The sequence below is a fragment of the Sorex fumeus genome, unplaced genomic scaffold (genome assembly GCF_029834395.1).
Source record: "Sorex fumeus unplaced genomic scaffold, SorFum_2.1 ptg000099l, whole genome shotgun sequence".
Lineage (NCBI taxonomy): Eukaryota > Metazoa > Chordata > Mammalia > Eulipotyphla > Soricidae > Sorex > Sorex fumeus.
The window spans coordinates 7428182-7455437 of record NW_026606156.1 but is presented as its reverse complement, the minus strand read 5'-3'; the positions used below and the strand labels follow the sequence as shown (position 1 = coordinate 7455437).

General features: G+C 61.2%; 1 protein-coding gene across 1 annotated transcript; it reads left to right on the top strand.

The window, feature by feature from the left end:
* The first annotated feature begins 289 nt into the window (after positions 1–289).
* On the top strand, positions 290–26880 carry HSPA4L (heat shock protein family A (Hsp70) member 4 like). Its single transcript, XM_056134501.1, has 19 exons — positions 290–543; positions 6005–6062; positions 6852–6992; positions 8167–8289; positions 10418–10517; positions 11062–11195; positions 14260–14504; positions 14589–14665; positions 14791–14942; positions 15232–15338; positions 17740–17873; positions 19363–19559; positions 20384–20482; positions 21813–21950; positions 22795–22920; positions 23480–23587; positions 24286–24405; positions 24501–24662; positions 26627–26880. The coding sequence occupies exons 1-19, from the start codon at positions 437–439 to the stop codon at positions 26816–26818; spliced, it is 2520 nt and encodes an 839-aa protein (XP_055990476.1). The 5' UTR covers positions 290–436; the 3' UTR covers positions 26819–26880.
* The last annotated feature ends 376 nt before the right edge of the window (positions 26881–27256 follow it).

The following is a 27256-nucleotide window of genomic DNA, read 5'->3' as shown; positions in this document are numbered from 1 at the left end:
GGGAGTTTAGGGCTAGGCGGGGGGTCGGGGCTGGCGAGCGGCGGGGCGGGGCCGGCGGGCCGGCGGGGCGGGGCTGGCGGGCGGCGGGGCGGGGCCGGCGGGCCGGCGGGGCGGGGCTGGCGGGCGGTGGGGCGGGGCCGGCGGGCTGCGGGGCGGGGCCGAAGGACCGGAGGGGCGGGGCCGGCGGGCCGCGGGGCGGGGCCGGCGGGCCGCGGGGCGGGGCCGGCGGGCCGCGGGGCGGGGCCGAAGGACCGGAGGGGCGGGGCCGGCGGCGGGCACGCGCGGGCCGCGCGCAGGCGCAGGGCGCAGTAACCGCCGCGTCGCGGAGGGCGCAGCGGCCGGCCAGCCTGTCCCCGGCTCTCGCAGGCGTCGCCGGCCCGGGGGCCGCAGCGCGGGAGCGGACGCGGGCCCGGCGGCCCGGGCTGCGGGCGGCGGCATGTCGGTGGTGGGCATCGACCTGGGCTTCCTCAACTGCTACATCGCGGTGGCGCGCAGCGGCGGCATCGAGACCATCGCCAACGAGTACAGCGACAGGTGCACCCCGTAAGTGCGGGCCTGCCCGCCGCCGCGCCGCACGCGCCGCACGCGCCCGCCGCAGGGGTGCGGGGAGCGGGGAGCGGGGAGCCGGGCCCGCTGCGGGGGTGCGGGGAGCGGGAGACGGGCCGCCGCAGGGGAGCGGGGAGACGAGGCCCGCTGCAGGGGAGTGGGGACATGGGCCCGCTGCAGGTGTGCAGTGGTGCAGGGCTGCTGGGAGTCGGAGCAGGGCCGTAGGCGTGCAGGAGAGTGGGGAGATGGGGCCCATTGCAGGGGCGCGGGAGACGGTGCCCGCTGCAGGGGTGCGGGAGAGTGGGGTACGGGGAGACTGTCTGGTGCAGGAGAGATGGAGAGATGGTGCACGGTGCAGGGGTGTGAGGAGACAGTGCCCAGTGCAGGGGAGAGGGTGCCCGGTGCAGGAATGCTGGGGTGCGGGGAGATGGTGCCTGGTGCAGGGGCTCTGGGGTGCGTGAGCCCCCGGTGCCCTGTCGGCTCTGGGCTCTCACCTCGCGCCGCTGGGGGTTCCGGGTGGCTGCCCCGCGGGACCGTGTGAGGCCCAGCTGCAGCCTGGGGCCGGCCTTCCCCTCCAACTCTCCTGCGAGGAGCCGGGGGTCCCCGTGTGAGCCAGCCAGGGCGGCTTGGTGGGGAGGGTCTCCCTCCTGGCAGCAGGGCTCCAGCGTGGGTGAGGAACAGCTCTTGGGGGGCATCTCCCTCCTTCCCCAGCAGCCACACAGCGGGAGGCGCCTTGGAGGATGGGGCCAGAACTAGCCGCCTGCCCGCGGGTCGGCCTCAGGCTCTGCTGCCGAGTGCGGGGTGTGGGGTGTGGGCTGTGGGCCGTGGCCTTTGGATGAGCCGTGGTCACCCGGCGGGTGGGGAGGGCTGAGTTCTCACTTCCTGTGAGGTGCTGCTGCAGCCCAGCAGGCCGGCTCGGTTAGGAGCTCTGCCCAGATGCCTGCCTGCCTGCGGGCACCGGAGCCCGGCAAGGCCTCCTGGCACATACTGGGCTGCCGGTGCCCCCAAGACCAGCTCTCGCCAGCAGACCCCTGCGGGCCTGGCCCTACGGGAAACACTTGGTTCTAACATCCTTCACCGAATGTCGAATCCCACCGGGTTGGTGCTAGTTTCTCAGGAGTAGTGCCTTCATTCAAAATGCCTTTAACACGTAAAGATAAAGAAACGTAGCAACGCCAAACACGTTGGAACAGGCTCGGAGGAGGCGCTGGGAAGGCCAGCAGTGGACGCCGGGCAGTTCCGTGCCCCAGAGAGGCCGTCTGCCGTGTGTCAGACTCTGCGGGCTCATGTCTGGGCTTCTAAAATACTGCAAGGCGTTTCAAGAGGATTTTGTTTCAGCACTGAAACTCCGTTTGATCAGATTTTCTCTTCAGTGGTCCGGAGTTTCTGTGGGGTGGCTTCTCTCTCTCTCTCTCTCTCTCTCTCTCTCTCTCTCTCTCTCTCTCTCTCTTTCTCTCTTTTGTCTTCTTTATTTTTCTCGTATTCGCAGAGTATGAAAGCCAATACGGGAAGACTCCAGTGTGCTGTGTGTCCCCGGGACTGTGCCGAGTCGGGGAGTGGACACTTTTGATGGGACAGTCTGGGGCCAGGAGGGAAACGCCCGTGTTCTTAGCAAGTGTCTTGGGGCTGTATTTTTTGCTGTTGTGTGTTTCACTCTGACTTCACCTTTGCTGCTGAAGAATCTCAGACCACGTTCCCGTCCCCCTCGAGTGTGTGCTGGACACCGCAGGGAACATCTCCTGTCAGTGCCATGAGCGGGCGTGTGTGGAAGGCAGGGAGGCCCGTGACCTTTGAGTACATGCCAGTGCAGTACAGATGAAGGGACACGGCCACGTTTTTTTTTTTAATTTTTATAAAGTTGTTTGCAAAAATTTATTGCTCTCAGTATTTCAACACCACTCCCACCACCATTGCAACGTCCCACCACCATTATTATTATTTTTTTTTAATGTAGGAGTACTGCTATTTATTCAGCCACTGATTAGGCTGATTGCATTGGGCATGAACTCCACATACCACTATAATTTTGAATTTCCCCAAGCCTTCCCAGAAGGCAGATGCTAAGTAATTCATTTTGTATCACTTGTTACGAATAATCCACTAAAAATTATCAGAAAAGTTTTTTTAGAAGAAAGTGTTTCTCACCTTGGGGCCACTAAGCCCCTGTAGAAGAGATCGGTAGGACGTTGTTACAGGTTGAGGCTTGTGTTACGTATGTGAAGATCGGTTGCCTCCGACTTTACCCCCCATCAAATGTCGTGTGCTGCTCTTGGTGTATCAGTAGCATGAAGTATGAGACACAGCTCCAGGGATTCTACAATTCTCAATAGGGTGCTAGAGCTGGAGTTCGATTTTTAACTGGGTGGTGATTTGGGGGTCCAGAGGCATCTGTGCAGCGTGTTGCTCTCTTCCGAGAGTGATTTGTGAGTCTCTGGCCCATGGCCATTAATGAGCTGATACCGTGCCCTGAGGCGGTTCCTGGACGTGACTGCCAGGCTCCCAGAGCACGGGGAGATGGGGGAGGGCACCCATTCCTGACTGCCCGTGAGCCGGGAGGTTTCAGCCACAAAACTCGCATACCTGGGCTTTTCAGCAGATTCATTTTCATGCGTGGGGGGCTCTTCCTGAGCTGGCGAAGATTGGCCCCGGGCACGGCAGCAACCTGCCAGGGTCCTGTTGGGGCAGGCGAGGAACTGTCCAAGGTGCCCGGATGAAGTCAGCCTGGCGTGGATGAGGGGCACCTCTGCAGCGTTTCTCTCTCTTCCGGGACCTGTGAGTCCACGGCCGTGTTCTGACGGAACTGCACTCAGCGATCGCAGCGGCCATCCTGTCCTGGCAGGCCTGGGCACAAGACACGGGGACTGTGTACTGAGCTCTGGTGACATTTAAGGGTTCGTCCAAACGTTTAGAGTGTTTGACAGCCAAGCTCAGAGTGAAGTGACGCCTAGCAGTGCCCGCCAGGCCGGTGATTGCACAGAGGGAGAGGGAGGCTGGCCTCCTCTAGCGACACCACACAGTCCCCAGGTTCAGCGCCGGGGTGCCCGCAAAATGGATAGAATCATGTCTGATGATGTCGCTAATCAGCTTCTTAGATACTGTGTTGGGGGCGCACAGATGGCGGAGCTCAGACTCACCCCTGGCCCTGGGCTCGGGGAGGGGCAGGCCGGCAGCAGGCGAGGCCAGTGCCCAAAGCCTCACGGTCTCTGACCCCACACACTTCAGTAACTTGTGTTTTCTATTAATGCTTCGGGGTGTGAGCTAATTTTTATTTGATTTATAGCACTTACTATAAGCACTTGGAAATTTTGTTTTGGGCCGCACCTGGCAGTGCTCAGAGCTTATGCCTGCCGTTGTTTTATTAACTGAATCACCAGGAGATACAGTTACAAGATGGTTCATGGTTGGGTTTCAGTGATACAATGTTCCAATACCCGTCCCTGCGGCAGGCAGTGACCCCAGTTTCCCTCCCCCTCCCCCGCCTCTCAACGGCGTGCACTTTTCTTGTCTCTCTCCCCCTCTCCCTCTTTCCCTCGCTCTCTCTTTCTCCCTCTTTTGGGCATTATGGTTTGCAGTACAGGTATTGAAAGGTCATCTTATTTGTCCTTTGACCTACTTTGAGCACTCAGTTCTTGTCCAGAGATTTCACTTACTTCTTGCGCCAACAGCCTAAATTTTTGGCAGGTTGATTTCTCCATTACCTTGTCCCGAGATGCTGGAGCCCGGCCAGGAGCCCGGCGGCAGCGCACTGGGCTGATGCGCCCCCTCGGAGGTGCCCCGGCGGCCTCAGCCACCTTTGGGTGTTCGAAAACTCTTGGCAGCTGGTTGATCTCCTTGGAGATTTATTTTGGAATCTCTGAGCAGGGCCAGTAGCTGAGCACCAGACGAGTGACTGGCGCAAGACGCGCTTATGTGGAGGTAGATGCGCTGACGGGGAGGCCGACGTCTGTGTGGCGCCCTGGAGGTGGTTCGTTTATTCCTGAAGTGCTGGGGGACCACGGGACAGTCATTGAGCTGGGCTTGGCCAAGCGCAAGCCAAGAACTTTAAATACCCTGGTGCTCTCTCTCCAGCCCTGCATTTGGAAATTCTTAAGGAAATTGTATTCCGTGTTAATTATTAAGTGAATCTTTTATTTATTTATTGCCCAGATTGAAAAATTATAAAGTTTTTGTTCAGCAGGTGTTTTTCTTATCACAGAGCTGCCCGGGTCCCTTCATCTGCTCAGACACCGAACACACCAGGAGGTTTCCCCAGAGAGTCTCGCTCCAGGCCAGCTGGGCGCACCCTGCCCTCCTCAGCCCAGCTGACACTGTCTCCACGGGCAGGGGTGCGGCATGGAGAGCCAGGCGGAGTCGGGACCCGCAGCGGCACTGCCTGTCTAACTTCCCTAGAGATCAGGGCTGTCAGGATCTTGTGGCTGCTTATGCCTCCAGGGGTGTGTGTGCTTCGCATGTGTGAGGCCCCGGGTTCGAGTTCCCCCTGGGTCCAGGCAGAAGTAGCCTGTGGAGGTCCCGTTTAAGTGGACTGTGCGCCGTCCATCAAATAGACTGAGTGTCTTCTTCCCTGCCAGGGCCCGCCGGGGGAGGGGGGTCTGCTTCAGGCTGGGGACGAGGGGATTTTCCTCAGCACCCTGGGCGCTTATGTTCTGGAATCCTTTGACAGAAAGTGGAGGACGGGGGGTTTCTGGCACTCCTTGAGCTATGTGGAGGTTTTCCTGGGTACCATGGCGGCTTTTGAACTTCGAAAGTTGTCTGCTCACTGCGTCTGAGGGCTCCCCAGGAGTGGGCCCCGTGGCACGTGGGGCTTGGGCCCTCCTTATGTGGGTCCAGCCAAGCAAGGGGTTTCTCTGCACTCGGGTAAGATAGCGGGTGTGCAGGACTAAAAGCGTTCGGAGCTGTTCGGATGACGGAGACAAGAGATGGATCTCGCGCTGCAGGTGCCGTGGGCCAGGCCGTCCGGGAGCTGGCGCGACTCGCCTGCCCAGACTTGCTGGTCCTTGGGAGTTACTCGGCATCACTCGTCAGATTAGTCCTGAATTGTACTTTCTTTTTTCTGTTTTGGGTCATACCTGGCGATGCTCAGGGGTTCTTCCTGCCTCTGCACTCAGGAGTTACTCCTGGCGGTGCTCAGGGGACCCTGTGGGATGCTGGGAATCGAACCTAGGTTGGCCGCATGCAAGGCAAACGCCTTCCCCGCTGTGCTATCGCGCTGGCCCCAAGTTGTAACTTTTTTAAAAGCGGATTTTCTATTCCTTGTGAAGGGTGTGAAAAGCACAGAATTCTAACGTTCCGTCATCCGTTTCCAAAATGACGTGCGGGCGGCGGCCTGTGCTGGAGTGAGGCGTGGACGGGCACGGAGCCAGCCAGCCCGGCCATGGTCCTCGGGCCTCCTCGGGAGGGGGGACGTGCGGAGACGGCTGCCCTCTAAGGCATAGGCCCTGCCCTGTTTGTCCCTCCGTAGGGCCTGTATCTCTCTGGGGTCCAGGACACGAGCCATCGGGAATGCAGCAAAGAGCCAGGTAAGCTAGCACAGGGGGTGCGGTGGGGGGCTCCCAAGGGCCCAGGGGGGCCAGCCAGGGAGGAGTCGCCAGGACAGGCTGCAGGGCTTGGGATCCCTCGAGTGCAGCACTGCGCCCCAGGCTGATGGCCTGCGGGGTGGGGGGACCTCTCTGGGGCCACTCAACAGGACGCGTCTGCTCTCTGCCACTGGACTGTGGTCCCCAAACACATGTCGCGTTTGTGCCGAAACAGCCCCCCTGCCCAGCCGTGATCCACCGTGCTGGTGGGACCAGCCTCTGCCTGCATCCGATGCCCCCGTCCATAGCAGTGTCCAGTGGCCGCACACAGTCCAGCAGTTCCTGACCAATGCCCTGTGGCCTGTTTGGGCCATGTGCAGGACTGCAGGACACAGTCCAGCCTAAGGAAGCACTCGGTGGCCCAGACACGCTCGGAAGGGACTGCCCTTCTCTGCCCACGCAAGCAGTGTTGGGACATGGGCTGCTCGGGGAGCCAGACCCTGGGGGACAGGTGGGGCAGTGACCGCTGCGTCCAGCTTAGGAGGGGCAGGAAGGGGCAGAGACCCTCAGCTGAGCCGAGTGGGCGGGACAGCAGAGATCCTTGGGAACTTGGGCTCTGTTCTTTTTGAAAGACACGTCCTTCTAGGGCCAGAGTGAGCTGCACCCGTTCTTCCCGTCCAGTTTGACTCCGGGTGTTCCTAGTGGGGGGAACCCTTGGTGTCCCCAAGCGTTAGTTAGCTGGGCTCATTCTGCGTTTGTTCGAGTTGCTAAACCCAAACCTTGCTCCGACAGATAGTCACGAACGTACGGAATACCCTCCATGGCTTCAAGAAGCTTCACGGGCGCTCCTTCGACGACCCCATCGTGCAGACAGAGAGGGTCCGGCTCCCCTACGAGCTGCAGCGCATGCCAAACGGCAGCGCGGGGGTGAAGGTGAGCCCACAGCCGCCTCTGCCGTGGCTGCCTCCAGGGTAGGGAGAGGGGTCGGGGCAGTGTCATAGACGTGATAGCGGGGGCGGCAGCGACGCCACTGAGAGGGTCTCTCATCAAGCAGCACTTTCCCGCCTGAGAGAGTCATTCTGGGGCCTGGGTGACTCGGGCTAGAAGCACGTGCCTTACGAGCGAGCTGCCCAGCTTGGTTCCCTGCTGCCCGCGGCTCTGGGCCCAGGGGTGTGTGACCTGGCCAGCTCATGCGCAGGGCCCCCCACGCAGTGCGCACGAGTCTCCTAGCAGCTCTGGGGAGGGAGCCCTCTAGGGGCCTGGGTGCGATGGCCCGCCCTGGGCACCAGCACTGCTGAGCTCTGCGGGGAGACTGCACAGAGAGCGGGGTCTGGGAGACTGCACAGAGAGCTGAGTCGGGGAGACTGCACAGAGAGCGGGAGTTGGGGAGCGGCACCAAAAGGGAGATCAGCGATTGCAGAAAACCCTGGAGCTGGAGCTATGGCACAGTGGGGAGGGCACTTAGCCAACCTGGATTCAGTCGCCGGCATCCCACAGGGTCCTCCCCACAGCTCTACCAGGAGTGATCCCTGAGTGAAGAGTCAGGAGTGACTCCAGCCTCCCTGGGTGTAACCCAAATAACAAAAAAAATTTTTTTCAAAAGTCTTTTCCAGGGGCTGGAGCAATAGCACAGTGGGTAGGGCATTTGCCTTGCACGTGGCCAACCTGGGTTCGATTCCCAGCATCCTGTATGGTCCCCTGAGCACCACCAGGGGTGATTCCTGAGTGCAGAGCCAGGAGTAACCCCTGTGCATCGCTGGGTGTGACCCAAAAAAAGCAAAAAAAAAAGTCTTTTCCAGTAGCTCAGGATGGGAGAGCAGCGTTGGGTGCGTGAGCGGGAACCAGAGGCAGGGCTGGCGCTAGTGCCCGTGTCCCTGCTGACTCAGAGCCCGAAACACCGAGACGCCTGCTGCTGTCCACGTCGGGGGATACGGAAGTTTCCTTCTGCCCTGATGTTTTATTCCCTTCTCCCAAAATGGTGCGGTGGAAGCGTTTTATCCCAGACGGAGTTTGGGCTTTGAGAGAGACGATGGCCCGTCCCTCACCCCTGGGCGGAGCGGGGGCTGTGGGGAGGACAGGCTGCCCGGTCACTGCCCTCTCGCCTCAGGTGCGGTACCTGGAGGAAGAGCGGCCGTTTGCCATCGAGCAGGTCACCGGGATGCTGCTGGCCAAGCTGAAGGAGACGTCGGAGAACGCCCTGAAGAAGCCGGTGGCCGACTGCGTGATCTCGGTCAGCCCCTTCCCGCCCGGGGGCCAGCTTGGGACTCAGCCTCTCCCTGGGTCACGTCTGATTAAGAGAGAGACCACCTTATGTGGTGGAACGTGGAGTTTGGTCAATAACTGAGCGTTAAAATAGGCCGGGGCTGGGGTGCTCCCAGGGAGTCGCTGTGGGTATGAGCCCCACGGCCCCCAGACCTGAGCTCCCGCTCCTGTGGCCTCCCAGACAGAAGCGACCGTGGCGCCAGGGGGACAGCAGTGGGTGGACGCTGTCCTGTGCTCAAGGGCCCACCCCGACACTGCTGGGTACCAAGCGGGAGGGCAGGTAGGGGCGGGCCTCCCCCAGGAGACCCTCCAGCCTGCAGTAGCCCCCAAACACGACACGCCTGAAGGGTGATTGGCATTTTATAGGTGTTAAGCCACAACCGTGGAGTAAGTCGTACTGACCCAGTTGGACAGACCAGAGAGTTGAGACTCGGTGACTTCCGTGAGTTGCCCCAAATGAGGAAAGGCAGGTTGGAGTGGAGTGAGGTGATGGGGCCATCGCCGGCGGTGGCGTCCGGAGCGGGTGCAGCCTCCTTGAGGGGCAGCCCTGGGCCATCTCGGCCGGGAAGAATGGACCGGAGTTCCCTGGGCTCCTTCTCGCCCCCAGAGGCTCACAGGACTCGGTGAGAGGCTGCGGCTGACCCAGACCCTGTCTCCTCTGAGGGAGCCTCAGAGGGCAGGGCTGGCGGGATAGAGCACACAGCCGCCAGCCCCAGCCCGGGGCCGCCCCGCCAGGAGGGTCCCCGAGTGCTAGGGGGGGCCCCAAGCCCGAATGAAATAAGTATCAGCTAGACGAGGTTTGTTCGTTCAACCACAAAAAGCTGGATCAGAGAGACAGTACAGGGCGCTGAACTACGGCCTCACCGCTCCTCTCAGCACCACCGACGCTCCCCCAGGCACAAGCAGGAGAGACCCTGAGCCGACTGGCTGTGCCCCGGGAGCACACGCCGGGCAGATTCCGCAGGAGGGTTCTCGGTGGAGCGACCCCAGGCCTTTTTGTATGAGCCCCCTTACCCTGGGGAGCCCACGCTCTGGGTTCCCTAAGGCCACCTTGGAAACAGCTGTCAGCCTCAGGGCCATGCTGCTCTGAGCCCGCTCCACCACGCTGTGTGTGCGGGAACTCGCACCCGGGGCCTCGCGCGCACAAGGCCGCGTTCCAGACCCAGAGTCTGACTCTCTTCATGTTTTGGCGGGATTTTAAAAGAAATGGGGCAGGGCTGGAGTGATAGCACAGCAGGTAGGGTGTTTGCCTTGCATGTGGCTGACCCTGGTTCGATTCCCAGCATCCCATATGGTCCCCCAGCACAGCCAGGAGTAATTCCTGAGTGCATGAACCAGGAGTAACCCCTGTGCATCGCCGGGTGTGACCCAAAAAGCAAAAAAATAAATAAAAAATTTTAAAAAAATAAAAGAAACGGGGCCCCTATCCACGCTTCAGAGGCTCTTCTGAGGTCCCTTGGGGGTGGGAGAGACGCGCTCGGGAAGTGGGCCGTTGGCACGTCGACCTGACCTGCGCTGCTTCAGCCGTGTGTTCAGCCTCATTATTAAAGATGAGCACAGGGGCTGGAGCGATAGCACAGCGGGGAGGGCGTTTGCCTTGCTGCGCCCGACCTGGGTTCGATCCCCAGCATCCCATAGGGTCCTCCCAGCACCGCCAGGAGTGATTCCTGAGTGCAGAGCCAGGAGGAACCCCTGTGCATCGCCGGGTGTGACCCAAAAAGAAAAATGAAAAAAGATGAGCACATACCTTTTCTCCTCTATCAGATCAAGACAGTCCTTCCATGAGTCTAGTCTGAGAATTCTGCAACATTAGTCCATGTCGTGACGTCAGTGGTGTTCGTACTTACAACTGCACCAGAGGGAAAAGCTTCTCGGGTAGAAACTGCCCAGCAGGAGGGCCGCCGCGGTGGCACAGCTGGAGCCGGGCCTCATCGTCAGCCCCCAGACTGACCCTGAGCCCGGGGGCTGGCAGCCCAGCTCTCTGGCCGGAGCGCCGTCTGCTGCCCTCGCTGTCGGCTCCCCTCAGTGCGACGTTGGGCGTTTCAGGCTGGTGAGAGACTGAGTGTAACCTGCTGCTCCTCCCCATGTCTCGGCAGATTCCGAGCTTCTTCACGGACGCAGAGAGGAGGTCGGTGATGGCTGCCGCCCAGGTGGCTGGTCTGAACTGCCTGCGGCTGATGAACGAGACCACAGCAGGTGAGCGAGGCCGTGTCCCCAGGGCGGCGCCCTGCCCTCCCTCACCGCCACAGGCCCCGGCCACGCCAGCCCCTTTGCAGCTGCCGAGTCCGGCCACCTCGGCACCTGGTCCTCCCTCTCAGCTGCCCCTTTGGAAACGGCTGTTCAGTGTCTACAGCTGCCTGGTTTTTTAATCAAAAACATACTGGCAGGGGCCGGAGTGAGAGCACAGCAGGGAGGGCGTTTGCCTTGCATGTGGCCGACCTGGGTTCGATTCCCAGCATCCCATGTGGTCCCCAAACACTGCCAGGAGTAACCCCTGTGCATCTCCGGGTGTGACCCCAAAAGCAAAAAAAACCCACATATTGGCCGAGTCCTGACAGACTACAAGAATTGTTCATATCGTACAGGTGTTGGAACATTAGCCAAAATTAACAAAACTCCCTGTCCCTAAAATAGCGATTGGTGCCGTCGGGCCCCTCGCCAAGCGGAGGTGTCCCGGCTCCCCTCTGCCGCCGTCCCGGGCCCCGGCGGGCAGTGACCCCCGTTGCCCTCCCTCCCGCAGTGGCACTGGCCTACGGGATCTACAAGCAGGACCTTCCGTCGCTGGAGGAGAAGCCGCGGAACGTCATCTTTGTCGACATGGGGCACTCTGCCTACCAGGTCTCCGTCTGTGCGTTCAACAAAGGGAAACTCAAAGTGAGTAGACGAGATCCACGTGGGTGGGTGGCCGAGGGGGCTGCGGGGGGCAACGACCCCCGAGCCCCAGCCCCTGGGGCCAAGTCCTGCTCACCGGGGCCCGGGCCCCTCCCAGGAGGGTCGTGTGGCCGACCCCTGCCTGGCACTCGGCTGGAGGGCCCGTGAGTCGCCTGGACGCCTGCTGGGCGGGGCAATGCCGAGGGCCGGCTCAGCTCCCGGGCGCCCACACAGGCGCGGGGGCATCCGGGCAGCTCCACGCCGCTCTCTGCTGTCCTTTGGAACCTTCCTGAGGACTGGGTCTGGCGGGCATGGCTGCCCCGCATGCATGGCCTGCCCCGTCCCTGCCTGCCCGCTCACTCACACCCACCAGAGGGACTCGGCACCACTCAGCCACGAACTGGGCAACCTGGGAGAGGCAGCTCAGTCTCAGCACCATCCCCCCTGCCACGGCCAAGGGGAGGGGGGGGAGGCAGGAAACGGGAGCCGTCAACCATCAACTGGGAGTGGACACCGCCCCAAGGGCAAAAGCCCACCCCAGGCTTCTGCCGGGCTCACCGTCCCACACCCCTTGTGCTGGGTCCGAGAGGAGAGAACATTCCTGATGGCCTCTGATGCCAGGAGCAGAGGACAGACGCACTGAAACATCCCGATACACGGACACGAAGATCCTCGACAAAATCCTAGCAGACCAAGTTAGCAAAGCAAAAGGCTCGCACACCCTGGCCAAGCGGGACGGTTCCAGGAACGCAGACGGTTGTAGGCGCAGACGAGTCAACATCGTCCACCGTCTCGGCCAGAGGTCGGTCAGCGCGTGAGCACGTCTAGATGCAGAGAGAACTTAGGCCAGAATCATCGCCCGTTCGTGATAAACGCCTCGCTTGCCTCGGGGCAGTCGGGGCCAGTCGCAGCCCACACGGCCCACCCGAGTCGGCGTGCTTCTCCCCACGCGGCCACCGCAGCTGAGGACGGCCTGGCTCAGACACGAGAAGGAAATCAGAGGGGTCCAGAGCGGAAGAGTCTCTCAGGCGCCACGGAGGGTCCAGAAGACCCTCCTGAAGAGCTCTTAGTTCTGTGACTATGGAAGTGACTTCACTGTTGTAGACTGTGAGGCCCCAAGTGAAAATAGACTTAAAACCAGTGACTCAGAAACAACCCGTAGAGCAAAAGTAGCAGACGACAAAAGCAATACACAAAAGTCTGTTGCATTTGTACATGCAAATAACCGATTCTTCTTTAAAACCACCCCATCTGGTCCTCTGCCTCCTGAGTTGGTTGATGGTGGGACAGCAAAGCACCCCAAGAGGGGGGTCGTGGGTCATTATGTGAAGGAGATGGGTGAACCGGCACTCCACGTCCACCTGCGCCTTCTGCGGCGAGCCCAGGGTGAGGAGACGGGCCGTGCATCTGCGCAGGAAACCGGTAGGGGGCCGGGGGTATCTGAAAGATGGTCAGCCCGTAATAGACCGCGGGTAGACAGCCCCATTTAGGGAACTCGAGCAATAGCACAGCGGGGAGGGGTTTGCCTTGCGTGTGGCTGTCCCAGGTTCGATTCCCAGCGCCCCATATGGTCCCCCGAGCACCGCCAGGAGTAATTCCTGAGTCAGAGCCAAGAGGAACCCCTGAGCATCGTTGGGTGTGACCCAAAAGGAAAAAAAAATGAGTGGCCACTGGCTGTGGGGCACTCTGAGAAATGGGCCTTCCCTCCCCGTTGCCAAGACGGTCGTCTGCTTCAGCCTCTGGAAAACAGTATGGAGATTCTCAGGAAGGAATTAGGGGCGAGAGACCGCACAGCGGGAGGCCTTGCACCGGAGTGCTCCCCCCCCAAATCAGGAGTGATTCCCAGGTACAGAACCAGGAGTGAGCCCTGAGCTGGGCAAACCCCATCCCCCACTCACCCCACCCCCCAGAAAAAAGAAAAAGAAGAAAAGAATTGTGTTCTGACAAGCGATTTCATTTCTTGGCCTTTACCCTCAAAACACAAAAGCAGAGGCCAGAGAGCTGGTGCGGGGGTCAGCGGCATCTGCCTGCCCGACTGTTGGATCCAGTGCCGTGAGTGTCTCCTGGACACGGCCAGGAGTGGACCCTGAGCACACCCGGGGTGGCCAGAAAACAGTGACCACGGTCACTGCATGTCCGCCTGCAGATGAGTGACCAGGCGTGGCGCACACACAGGGGCGGGGAACTGCCAACAGGGACGGTGAGCTTTGGCAGTTCCTGCAACTTGGATGGAACTGGGGAGTATCCTGTTGCGCCAGAATAAGTCAGAAGGAGAAAGACAAACAAACACAGCATTGTCTCTGGCAGAGCCGGAGCGGCAAAGCAAGGGCCTCTCTCGCTGGGAGACGACAGACACTTGGCCCTGACTCAGAGCTGAGGCCTCCGAGCGCCAGAGGGCCGCTGTGGAGGGACGGGGCGTTGGTGCTGGGGTTCAGGAACTGCATCAAGGCCTGAGTGTTGACACCCCTCAGGCACGTCACTCGGTCACTCTGACAGTACCCCGGTTCCTGCTCTGTGACTGAACCAGTTGCGGTATTTCAGATCTTACCCCTGGATTTTGGCCTTTGTGATCATCTAACCGGGTAACTTACTTACTCCCTTAAATGTGATTCTTAGAATACCGCGGGTAGGGCACTTGGCTTGCAGGCCGCCAAACTCGCTTCAATCCCTGCACCCCCGGTGGTCCCCCAGCCTGCCAGGAGCGATCCCTGAGCACAGAGCCGGGAGTCAGCACGCAGCCCGGTCCCCCTGGTCGCCAGCAGGTGTGACCCCAGACCGGAGAGTGCAGAGGCGTGCTCTTGGCTGGGCTTCCTTTCCTTGCTGTGGCGGGGGTGAGGAGACCGTGTTTTCGTGTGAGTCAGTGTCTCGACGCCGGATTCTCTGTGGGTTGCAGGGCGGACTGCCCCGGCCGCGCTCCCCACGGGTGACTGACTGGCCACAGCGATCCCAGGCTTCGCACCCGGCCGCCGGGACGTGCCCTTGACTCTGAGTTTCCGTTTGCGAACTGTGCTCGGCCGATTTCCTGAACCCCGAGTGTTTCTGAGGCCCGTGCCGCCCCCACACACAGGTCCTGGCCACCACCTTCGACCCCTACTTGGGCGGCAGGAACTTCGACGAGGCTTTAGTGGACCACTTCTGTGACGAGTTCAAGGCCAGGTACAAGCTCAGCGTGAGGGAGAACTCGCGGGCGCTGCTGCGCCTGTACCAGGAGTGCGAGAAGCTGAAGAAGCTGATGAGCGCCAACGCCTCGGACCTGCCGCTCAACATCGAGTGCTTCATGAACGACCTCGACGTGTCCAGCAAGATGAACAGGTGCGGCCCGGGTGTGGCCGGGGGGGGGGGGGGGGGGGCGGCCGTGCTCAGAGCAGCAGGAACGGTGCCTCTGCTCTCTCCCAGGGCTCAGTTCGAGCAGCTGTGCGCCTCCCTCCTGGCCAGAGTCGAGCCGCCCCTGAAGGCGGTGCTGGAGCAGGCCAGTAAGTGGGGTCCCCGCGGGGCGGCAGAGACGGGGTGGGCGCGGCGAGAGCCCCCGGCCCACGCCCCTTCCCGCGGCCCCCGGCCAGCCAGGCCGTCCTCCCCAGTGCGCCCTGTCGTCTCCCAGGCCTGCAGCGGGAGGACGTCAACAGCATCGAGATCGTGGGGGGCGCCACGCGGATCCCCGCCGTCAAGGAGCGCATCGCCAGGTTCTTCGGGAAGGACGTGAGCACCACCCTGAACGCCGACGAGGCCGTGGCCAGAGGCTGCGCCCTGCAGGTCCGTGGCAGCGCCTCCCTCTGAGGCCCTCCCTGGAGGGGGTCAGCCCGTGTCCCCACGCATCTTCCCGCCCCGGAGCCCCGTGGGCAGCCCCGGGCTCAGTCCCGCTCGCTCGCTCGCGAGAGCAGGTGCAGATGCAGCTCTCGGCGGGATTCAGCTGTAGGTCACGGCCGGGCCGGCCTGGTGCTCTCCGCCTGTTTGCCTGGGGCCGCGCCCGCCCGTGCTGGGGCCACTCCTCGGGAGGGACCCGGGCCTGCGCGAGGCTGAGCCCTGCCGCCTTGCCTTCCAGTGCGCCATCCTCTCGCCCGCCTTCAAGGTGCGCGAGTTCTCCATCACCGACCTCGTGCCCTACTCCATCACGCTGCGCTGGAAGACCTCTTCCGAAGACGGGGCCGGGTAGGTCCTTCGCAGTGACGGGGTTCCGTTCCCAGCCGCGGACTCGCAGAGGGTGACCGTCTGCAAGCCGTAGAGTGTGTTTTGACAAGTCTCACCCTGGAGACGTTACTGGGCCCGCTTGAGCAAATCGATGAACAACAGGACAGTGACAGTGACAGTATAGATTGATTGATTGATTGATTGGTTTTGGCCTCCACCTGGTGATGCTCAGGGGTTCTTCCTGGCTCTGCACTCGGGAATTACTCCTGGCGGTGCTCGGGGGACCATATGGGATGCTGGGAATCGAACCCGGATCAGCCGCGTGCAAGGCAAACGTCCTCCCGCTGTGCTCTCTGCCCTCGTATAAATTTATTTTAAAATGAAAACCAGCGCAGGGTGTGAACCCTGCAGACCTGACCTGCTCTCCCTGCCTCTCAGGCCTGACCGCCGCCAAGGGCGTGCTCAGTCGCAGTCCTTTCCCTTCTCTCAGCAGACTCGGGGCTGCGCTCGGGGCTCCCGGTGGGGCACGGGGGACCACATGTGATACTGGGAATCAAAGCTCAAACCCAGGTCGGTGTCGGGCCAGGCAGGCGCCCTCCCTGCTGCGCTCTGGCTTCTGAGGCGCAGACTCGCTGCCGCTGTGCTCGTGGCGGGACGAGGGGACTCCGGTGCTGCAGGAGCGGCCGAGTGCTCTGGGTGATAGGGCGGTGCTGGCTGACCCGGCAGGAGCCTCAGACAGCTGCAGCGTGAAGCTGAACCAGGGAAGCCGCATTTGGGGCCGGCAAGAGTGCGGCGGGGAAGCCCCGTGCCTTCCTCTCCCCCAGCCTGGGTTCCTTCCCGCACCACGTGGTCTCCTGAGCCCACCAGGTGTCAGCCCTGAGCACAGAGCCGAGAGTCAGCCCCGAGCACAGAGCCGGGAGTGAGCTCCGAACACAGAGCTTGGAGTGAGCCCCGAGCACAGAGCTTGGAGTCAGCCCCGAGCACAGAGTTAGGAGTCAGCCCCGAGCACAGAGCCTAGAGTCAGCCCCGAGCACAGAACTGGGAGTCAGCCCTGAGCACAGAGCTGGGAGTCAGCCCCGAGCACAGAGCCGGGAGTCAGCCCCGAGCACCGCTTGTCGTGCCCTCCCGCACCCCGCACCCCCACTCCCCACGAACATTTTTCTAAACAAATACTAACGTTGCAAAATCCTTTATTAAAAGAATGTGACAATGTGTATTTCTGTTACCGTTGCGTGAAATGAGCTGTTTTAGCTCATTTTTCATCGTCCTTTACTTTTAAGGTTCTAATAAAAAAAGAAAAACAGTGATTAAATTTGTTCCTGACTCCTGCGAGCTATAATCTCTCCTTTTCCAAATCAACATCTGTATTTTCTTTTCCACGAACAACTGTTTAGAACTCAGATAGCTGCTTCCATGCAAAAATAAACATTTGTGGGGCCGTAGTGATCACACAGCCTGTAGAGCATTTGCCTTTCACACGGCCAACCTGGGTTCGATTTCTGGCATCCCATATGGTCCCCTGAGCACCAGCAGGAGTGATTCCTGAGTGCAGAGCCAGGAGTAAGCCCTGAGCATCGCCGGGTGGACCCCAAAACAAAACAAAACAAAAACACATCTGTTTAAAATACTGTATTTGGTAGGTTTTCAGTAGTATGGTGTGTGCAACAAAATAACCCTGTATTTAGGTTTTGAAGTTGGTTTTAAACTTTTCTTTAAAAAAAAAAAAGCGAGTTTTTTTTTTCTTTGCTATCTGAAACAAGTCCTCATCCAGTGCATTTGGCTGGAGAGAAAATACAGCAGAAAGGGTGTTTGCCTTGCACGCGGCGCCCAGTTCCATCCCGACATCCCATCCGGTCCCCTAACCCTGGGCACCTCCAGGAGTGATTCCTAAGTGCAGATGGCCCAAAATTCAAAAATAAATTTTAAAAAACTTTTTTTTTCTAAAGACATTCTTGTCCCAAGAAGTTGCAAATTTTTGCTGACTTTAGAAATAGAAAAAAAAGTTTTTACACATTATTAAGTGCCCCCTGTGCTTGTCAATTTTGAGGCAAGTAAACCAGTTAAAGGAGTTCCAGAAAAGAGGCATAAGGAAAGCTCGGGGCCCGTGTGACAGCGGCCAGCGGCACCCTGGCGGGCTGCACGGAGGGGAGGGGGCTGCGGACGCTGGCGCTTGGGAGGGGCCAGGGGTGGGCAGTGTTTGCTGGGCACAGCGGGGCCAGGGTCTGTGCCCACATGGACCACCGGGGGTCAGCGCGCGCCAGGCCTGTCCTGGCCCAGTTCTGTGGCTTCATTTCCACAGTAGAGGCTACGCCGCCCCCCTCGTGTGCGTCCAGCAGTGGGCGCGTGGGCAGGGGACGCGCAGGGCTGCCGCAGAGCGAGGCCGGGTCCCGGGGTCCTCACGGGCTTCTTCTCGCCTGCGCAGGGAGTGCGAGGTGTTCAACAAGAACCACCCGGCCCCGTTCTCGAAGGTCATCACTTTCCACAAGAAGGAGCCGTTCGAGCTGGAGGCCCTGTACACGCACCTGCACGAGGTGCCCTACCCGGACCCCAGGATCGGTGAGTGCCCGCGCCCGGTGCTCCCCGGCAGTGCTCGGGTCTGGCCGCGAGAGGGCGTGTGCAGACGCCCGCGTCCCCGCTGTCGCCCTGCCAAGGAAGGACGGGAGCCCAGTCCCTGCGCCTGCTGGCCTGAGGCGGGACAGGCATGGCCGGGGCCACTGCCCTGGGCACTCCCTGGGCCTGTGTGGACGAAGCCCCTCGGGGCGGGGACCTGGCCGGGCGCCGTCTACTGGCCGTGGAGGCCCGGTGTGCGGCTCACAGGGGCCTCAGCGCCGCTTCTCTGCGGGCCACTTTCTGTCTCGGGATCTTTTGAGAAATCAGACATGCGTCGGTCTCTTGAAGTGAAAATTGACCCCTAGCGAGTTTAGGAGCTGGGTAGCTAAGTGATTTTGCTGCAGGATGAATCCAGAACGTATTTTGAGTGCTTCGTGTCTGATTTACCAAGAAAGCTATTTTTGTAGAGCTTAAAGCGAAGGGCGCTGTGCTGAGAGTACAGCCGGCTCCGTATCCGACGCCGCCCGTTGTCCCACAGGCCCCCCCAGGAGTGGCCCCCAGCACGGCCAGGGCAGAGCCAGACAAAAGGGGGCTGTCGTTTGTGTCCAGGCCCAGATTTTGTTACCTTGGTTTTGGAGGAGAAACATTTAAAGTACTTGAAAGCTGGGTCCAGAGCTGGAGAGGCACTTCTGCCTGCTGAGTGCCCCTCAGAGAGCACAGGTCGCCGAATACCCCCAGGGAGCACGGACCCCTGGCCTCAAAGATGGCCCCTGAGCCCCAGGGAGCATGGGCCCTGACCCCAGAGCACAGCCCCTGACCCCCAGAGCACAGCCCCTGTTGCCCAGAGCATGGCCCCTGACCCCAGAGCACAGCCCCTGACCCCAGAGCACAGCCCCTGACCCCAGAGCACAGCCCCTGTTGCCCAGAGCACGGCCCCTGACCCCAGAGCATGACCCTGACCCCAGAGCACAGCCCCTGACCCCAGAGCACAGCCCCTGACCCCAGAGCACGGCCCCTGACCCCAGAGCACGGCCCCTGACCCCCAGAGCACAGCCCCTGTTGCCCAGAGCATGGCCCCTGACCCCAGAGCACGACCCTGACCCCAGAGCACAGCCCCTGACCCCAGAGCATGACCCTGACCCCAGAGCACAGCCCCTGACCCCAGAGCACAGCCCCTGACCCCCAGAGCACAGCCCCTGTTGCCCAGAGCACGGCCCCTGACCCCAGAGCACGACCCTGACCCCAGAGCACAGCCCCTGACCCCAGAGCACAGCCCCTGTTGCCCAAAGCACGACCCCTGACCCCAGAGCACGGCCCGTAGGCCCCGGGCAGCGGCGGGAAGGGGTGGGCTCAGTGCTCAGGAGACTTCCCGGGCTGGGTGTGACCCCGCCACTTCCCGTCCCAGGCAGCGCTGGGCGGGCGGGGGGTTCTGTCTGCGTCTGACGCCGTGGGCGTCCCGAGGTCCCACACTGACGGAAGCTCTTTCTTTCTGAAGGGAGCTTCACTATTCAGAATGTCTTTCCACAGTCTGACGGCGACAGCTCCAAAGTGAAGGTCAAGGTGCGCGTCAACATCCACGGCGTCTTCAGCGTGGCCAGCGCGTCCGTGGTCGAGAAGCAGATTGTGGAAGGGGACCACAGCGACATCGCCATGGACACGGAGAGCGCCTGCAAGGGCGACAGGGAGGACGCGGTACGTGGACACTCGGCGTGAGCCGCGGCTATGCCCCCCCCCCCGGCACCCGCTGTCCAGTGCTCAAACCCGCGGCTCTCGGGCCCACCGAGCAGTCGGACATGGGGCGCTGGGGGGGGGGGGGGGCAGGACCTCGCCAGTGCCCCCACGGTCAGGGCAGCGGCAAGCAGAGGGGGCCGGGCCCAGCGATGGCCCTGGTCACACACACGCACCCACCGGCACTCACTCTTCCAGTCCCTGCTGTTGCCTGGTGGCCCCGAGTGCGGCCCGAGCAGTCACTCCTGTCCCAGGTCCTCTCTGGCCCGTGTGTCCGTGTGACACTTAGACCCACAGTCACCCCATCCTTCTGCCCAGCCTGAGGACGAGTTTCTGTCCTGCCATCCCTGTGGCAGTGGGTGGGCAGGTTTCTGACCCGTTGGCCCGATGCCAGGCAGCAACTTTCCTGGCCGTGACTCTTGGGGACTCGGGGGCTCCCAGCGTCTCCGGGCATCTGTGGAGCAGAGACCCTACAGTCCAGATGCTGCCCTGACCCACAAACTCCCTGGCGTGGCCCCCGCGGGCCCCCAGTCTGTGTGGGCAGGTCGGTGAGGGGCGAGGCACGTCTTGCCGCCCTGCCCCTCCCCCAACCTGCCAGGAGCGTCGAGGGCCCAGGCAGCGAGGGCAGGTGGGCCGGTGCTCTCCGACCCGACCCCGGGAGGGAGAAAGAAGCACCTGGTGCTCGGCGCTCGGTGCTCGGGGCCTGCGGGCTGGGGGGCGGCTGGGGGAGGCCTCCCACGGGCAGGCGCCTCACCCCTGCTCCGCCCGCCCGCCTTGCTTGCTTCCAGGATAAGATGCAGGTGGAGCAGGAGGACGGAACGCAGCCGAGGGGCCACGCGGAGCACACGCCAGAGGAGGATGCGGCCCACGCGGGCGCCCCTGGGAAGGTGGGCCGGGAGCTGGTGTTCGGGGTGAGGGTCGCGGCTGGGGCCAGGCTGGGCCTGTGAGCGGGTCGGGGCTGACGCTGGCCCTCGGCTCCAGGCCCGGCATGAGCTCTGAGCACCGCGGGTGGCCCCCGGGTGAAGCCCGTTCCAGGGGTTGCCTGTGCGGAGTCGCAGGAGGCTTTGGGTTCCGCGCCGTACTGGGGCGGGCAGGGTCCCTCGGTGAGGTGACGTGAGGCAAACCCTCGACTCTCAAATCATCAAAAACATGACGCTTGTTGACTCAGCTCTCAGCACGAGCAGTTTGGGGGTGGGGGCACTCGGGGGCCACAGCCGGTGGTGGTCGGGTCTGACTCCGGGCTCCCTGCTTGGTGGCCACTCCTGGCAGCACTCGGGCGACCGTCCAGGGTGTCAGGGGTCGGACCCAGGGGGCCACACGCAAGGCGAGCGTCTTGCCCGCTGGGCCATTGCTCCAGCCTGGGCACTTCTTGCTTTGAAAGCCGGTGGGCTCTGGGGCCGGAGCGAGCGGGCAGGGCCCTTGCCTTGTCCACAGCCGCCCGTTCCCATCCCGGCATCCGGTATGGTCCCCCGCACCCTCGAGGGATCCTGAGCACTGCCGGGTGCAGCCAAACCAGGAGCAAACAGACACAAAGCCTGAGGCTAAGATTCCTGAGGCGGTGCCCGGGGCCCGCGGTCAGCCCACAGCTGCTGGGCCGTGTGCCCGCCACCCCCAGGAAGCCTCTCCTATTGGCAGACAGACCCCCAGCCGAGCCTCAGCCCAGTGGCCCCGCTACCCGGCGTCCCTGCACACGGCCCTCAGCACCTGCCTGCCCCAGGCTGCCCGGTGCTCACACCCATCGGGGGTCTGTGTGGCCCGTCTGCTGGCCGGGAGCCCCGGGGCCGGACGCCACTGTGGAGCTTTCCAAGCTAGTGCTGGACTCCACCCCCTGCCCACACTTGTCCCTGCCGTTCCCAGAGCCCAGGGGGCGTTTCCCTGGGGTCTGATTGTGCATTTCCGGTGTGACGTGTGACGTGAGTCGTGAGTCGGTGTCAGGGCCTGTTTGGGGCTGAGTGCCGGTGGCGGTGGCGGCAGTTCTGCACAGCGTGACTCCCACTGAAGCCATGTCTCCGGGTTGGGGCTGGAGCCAGAGCACGGCGGGGAGGGCGTTTGCCTTGCACGCGGCCGACCTGGGTTCGATCCGCAGCATCCCTTAGGGTCCCTCGAGCACCACCAGGAGTGATTCCTGAGTTGCAGAGCCAGGAGTGACCCAAAAAGAAAAAAAAAAAAACCTCCAGGTCTGCCGTGCTGGAGCTCACGCGCTTCTCCCTCCCGCAGGCGGCCTCGTCAGACAAGCAGGAGCGCGGGGCCCCGACGGCCAAGAAGGGGAAGGCGAAGAGCATCGACCTGCCCATCCAGAGCAGCCTGTGCGGGCAGCTGGGCCAGGACCTGCTCAACAGCTACATCGAGAACGAGGTCCCGCGCGCGCCCCTGGGCTCCCCGATCTCGCGGGCGGGCCGGACCCTCGGGTCTGGGACACGGAGAGTCCAGTCTGTCGGGCGGAAGCCCCTCGGCCCCTCGCCAGCCGCTGCTGCGGCCCCCAGAGCCGCACCGTGCCCCGAGCTGCCGCCTCCAGCCCCGACACCGTCCTCGGCCCTCAAGGAACGTGCTGTGGGGGCAGCGCGGGCAGCCCCGGTCACCTGGGCAGCTGCTGGGGCCCACGGCCTCCGTCTGCTCCTAGGGATGACGGGCATCCAGGCGGGGGTGCAGCCCATCCCCCTCTCATAGCAGGGTCAGGGACCAGGGGTCGGGGGTCAATGCCGCCTAGCTGCTCTCAGGGTCTGAGAGCCCGAGCGTGAGGCCAGGCAGAGGGGAGCCCAGGGCTCGGGGGACAGGGCCGCGTGTGCCCCGAGAGCTGCGCGTGCAGGCCCTGGAGCAGCATGCCCACCCGTCCTGCCCCTTGTTGGCAGCCAGCGTCCCCCCCCCCCATCCTGTGGGCCTAGGAGCCCTCGGTCCAGCGCCCTATGACCGGGCCAGACTCGGTTTCTCTCCTCCGTGTGCCTGGATGTACGGGCCGTCCGTCTCTCCGTGGCCAGCCCTGCGTGCCGTGGACAGAGCTGCGTGCACATGAGTCCGCAGCCCCTCGAGCCTGGTGTCAGCTGCTCTGGCTACACTTGGGGAGCGCTGGGGGCTGCTGGGATTCCTTGTTGGCGTTCTGAGGAACTGCCGGGCTTCTCCGCGCCGGGGCGGGGGCGGCCTTGGGTGCTGGTTTGGATTTCCGTTTCCCTGACCCAGTTCCCTCATGGCACTTTCTGAACAGGGCAAGATGATCATGCAAGATAAGCTGGAGAAGGAGAGAAACGACGCCAAGAACGCCGTGGAGGAATACGTGTATGACTTCAGGGATAAGCTGGGCACCACGTACGAGCCGTTCGTCACTCCTGAGGTGAGTGTGTGGGTGTGGCTGGGGAGCAGCTGGCCTCAAGAGAGGCACCCACACCCGGTCCAGGAGGGTGTCAGTCTCCTGAGGGCAGGGAGAGAGGTGGGGAGGGAGAGAGAGAGAGAGTGAGGGGGAGAGAGAGAGAGTGTGTGTGTGGGCGCGCGCGTGTGTGTGTGAGCATGGCAGGAGGAAGCTTACTGCCTCACAGGCAGCTGGCACTGGTGCAGGAAGGTCGTCAGTCTGAGGGGACAGAGTATGGCCAGTTCTACGTGGCTGCATCTGATCAGCTTTAGAAAGGCGAGATTTATTATGATCATACATGTACCAAATGCAGCATCTCCGTCATTCTTCATGAGCACATTGGGTTTGAAAGGTTCATAATTTTAAAGCTTCTAAACTGCAGTAGAATGGTGAAAGTGTGTTTATAAGTAAAAAGTCAGAAAAATCTTAAGTCGTCAGAAAAACCTGAAATTTAGTCTTTCACACTGGTAAGATATTGTCTTTTATGACTTTTGATACTAAGCAAAGTATTTTTTAAATTAATCTCTCTTAAATGTGTCCATAGGATATAAATAAGCTGTCTGCTGTGTTAGAAGACACGGAAAATTGGCTTTACGAAGAGGGGGAGGACCAGCCTAAACAAGTGTATGTGGACAAGCTTCAGGAGCTGAAGGTAGGATGCCTGGAACCGTGAGACATCCTCGGGCGTCCGGGAAAGCCTTTCGGAAGGCGCCCTGCGGTCACATGACCACACGTACCGCCAGCGCGCACTGCTCGAGGGGCCCAGCCAGCTGCCACAGCACACACTCCCACACACAGACACACAGACACACAGAGAGACACACCCACACACAAATACATACCACATACACAGACACACCACACACAGAAGTACACACACCAGACACAGACACAGACACATAGACACACTCAGGCACACACACCACACACAAATACATACCACATACACAGACACACCACACACAGAAATACACACACCATGCACAGACACAGACACATAGACACACTCAGGCACACACACCACACACAAATACACTACATACACAGACACACCACACACAGAAATACACACACCAGACACAGACACAGACACATAGACACACTCAGGCACACACACCACACACAGACAAGACACACACACAGACACACACTCCCCCAGCCCCACACTGACGGGAGCTCTGGGGCTCCCGGGTGCCGCCAGGGGCCACCCCTGAGCAGCGCTGCCGAGGCGTGTGTGCGCGTGCGTGTGTGTCTGTGTCTGTGTCTCCTCCCTGGCTGTGCGGGCCAGTGCGGCTGCTCCATGCGCGTGCAGTGACGGCTCCTTCTCTTCCCCGTCCCTTCTGCTGACAGAAACACGGGCAGCCCGTCGCGGCGCGGCACGCGGAGCACGAGGAGAGGCCCCGGGCGCTGAACGACCTGGGCAAGAAGATCCAGCTGGCCATGAAAGTGCTGGAGATGCACAGGAGCAAGGTGCGGGCCTCGCGGCCGTGCCAGGCCGTGCCATGCCGTGCCAGGCGCCCGCCCAGGCCGCGGCGGGCGGGCAACTCAGTTCCGTTTCCTGATAGGATGACAGATACGATCACCTGGATCCCGCCGAGGTGGAAAAGGTCGAGAAGTACATCGGCGAAGCCATGGCGTGGCTGAACAGTAAGATGAACGCGCAGAACAAGCTGAGCCTCACGCAGGACCCCGTGGTGAGAGTCTCGGAGATAGTCGCCAAGTCCAAGGTGAGAGGATCAGCGGGAGGGCGCTCGCCACGCGCGGCTGAGCCAGGCTCGGGCCCCGGCGCCCCGGCAGGCCCCCGAGCCAGCCGCGAGTGAGCCTGCGCACACTCGGTGTGGACCCCTCCCCTGCCAACAACACACACACACACACACAAAGAAGATGAAGGGACCTATTCGATGGGTGTCGGCACTAGAGTTCGTTCATGGCAACCGTAACTTGAGAAATGGTCAACTTCCAGAAGAACTTAGCAAAAACAAAAATGTAAAGATAATCTCCCAAAGATTTTAAGCAGGATCTTGCGGAAAACTGTTTTTCCATGTGAGACAGGAAGGACCTGAGCAGGCTGGAGCCCCTGTCAAGAATTCCAGACAACTCATACCTCACACCACCCGGACTCCAAGAGTACTGCACCACATTTGATGGTGCTTAAGAGGCAGCCAATCTAAGAGGGAAATTTTATTTTTACAGATATATATGTATATATACGTACATATATACATACACACACATATATTGCACACAAGGCTCAACCTTTAACAACACGTTAGTGATCTCGTATAGAAGGGCTTAATGACCCTTGGGTGAGATATAACAATTTCCGCACTCTTTGCTCTAAGGAACCTTTTTTGTAGCATTTTCAGCGGTTTTGCATAACAGTAAAAGTAAAAAAGTAAAGGCCCTCCCGTTGATCATCGATTTGCTCGAGGGGGCCCAGTAACGTCTCCATTGGAGACTTTGTTGTTACTGTGTTTGGCATATCGAATACATCACGGGTAGCTTGCCAGGCTCTGCCATGTGGGCGAGATACTCTCGGTAGCTTGCCGGGCTCTCCGAGAGGGGCGGAGGAATCGAACTCGGGTCAGCCATGTTGGCCGCTTGTAAGGCGAACACCCTACCGCTGTGCTATAGCTGGTATAGCAGGTAAAGTACTTGCCTTGCATGTTGCCAACGTGAGCTCAATCCTTGGCACCCTATATGGACCCCAAAGCCCTCCAGGAGTGATCCCTGAAAGCCACACCAGGAATAAACCCTGAGCACCACCAGACATGGCCCCCAAACAAAACACTGTCACTGTCACTGTCCTCCTCTTGTTCATCGATTTGCCCGAGCGGGCCCAGTAACGTCTCCATTGGAGACTTTGTTGTTACTGTGTTTGGCATATCGAATACATCACGGGTAGTTTGCCAGGCTCTGCCATGCGGGCGCGATACTCTCGGTAGCTTGCCAGGCTCTCCAAGAGAGGCGGAGGAATCGAACTCGGGTCAGCCATGTTGGCTGCGTGCAAGGCAAACGCCCTACCGCTGTGCTATCGCTCCAGCCCAACATACTGTATGTACTGCATAACAGTACAAAATAAATTATTTCGGTTCTGCTTTGGGGCATGGGTTGGGGTTTGGGATGGAAACATCTGAAGTACGGCGGTGGAAAGGTGTAGTGGTGGTGGGATTGGTGTTCAAATATTAAACATCATCAAATATTGTCAACTACTTTAAAAATTAAAAAAAAGAAAAGAACTCCAGGCTCGGCCCGGAGCAGTTGGACAGCAGGTAGCCTCTGCCTTGCACGCAGCCCCCAGGAGGGGTGCCTCAGTGCAGAGCCAGGAGGACCCCCTGAACATCGCCGGCTGGGACCCCAAAAAAACAAAAAAAACGAGAAGAATTGCAGGCTCAGGGCGAGAGAGGCGGCAGCAAAGAGGGAACTTGCCTTGCACATGGCCCACCCGGGGTCCAGCACCAGCCCCACGTGTGCTCCCCCGAGCCCCCAGGAGTGATCCCTACGCAGTCCAGGATAAGCCCCGAGCACCCCACGGGGTGTCCCTAAAACAGAACAAGCAAAGAGATTACAACAGGCGTCAGCTGTTGTGGGGAGCGTGGGACGCAGCCCTCCCCGCGGGGTGTCTGTCCGTCCCGCAGGAGTGCGGGTGCCATCGTCCCGGCCCTCACACGCTCCTGTCTTGTGTCCGTAGGAGCTGGATGATTTCTGTAACCCCATCCTCTACAAACCCAAACCGAAAGTGGAACTTGCCGAGGACAAGCCCAAAGGTCATGGAGAGCACAACGGGCCGACGGATGGGCAGAGCGGGGCCGAGGGCCGAGCGGAGCCCGCGAGAGACGGCGCCCAGCACGGCAAGGGCCCGGGCGAGATGGAGGTGGACTAGCCCCGCCCCAGCCCCGACCACCCGCCGCCTTAGTTCGTGGAGTGGTTCTGAAAAGCGTTTTCTCCCGGTGCACCTCTGCCCACGCCCTCGCGGCTCTGGCGCTTCCGCCGCGCGTAGCGCCATCCCGTTCTCGCCAGACCCCCCGCCGCCCCGCCCCAAGCCGGCCCCTCCGTTCCCGAAGGGACACTGCTCGCGGGGCGCGGTGGCCGGACACCCTGTTGCTGTTGTTGTATTGTTAGAGTTAAGCATTAAAGCTCGTCAGATTCCGGACACCGTCCACCTCGTGGGTGTCCGTGAGGCCCACGGGGCCTCGAGGCGGGCGCCGGGCACTGGGTGGGCACGGGTGGGGGCAGTCGGAGCTCCGCGCAGATGTTTCACTCGCAGCTGCACCACCCGTCCTGAGCACGGCTGCCACCATGTGCATCTGTGGCGCTGAGC

Bases quoted from the DNA above. Each gene is read 5' to 3' on its own strand.
- HSPA4L (XM_056134501.1), top strand. From the start codon at position 437: ATGTCGGTGGTGGGCATCGACCTGGGCTTCCTCAACTGCTACATCGCG. The intron at 6,063-6,851 runs GTAAGCTAGCAC...TTGCTCCGACAG, and splicing joins GGAATGCAGCAAAGAGCCAG to ATAGTCACGAACGTACGGAA. The intron at 17,874-19,362 runs GTGAGTGCCCGC...TTCTTTCTGAAG, and splicing joins CTACCCGGACCCCAGGATCG to GGAGCTTCACTATTCAGAAT.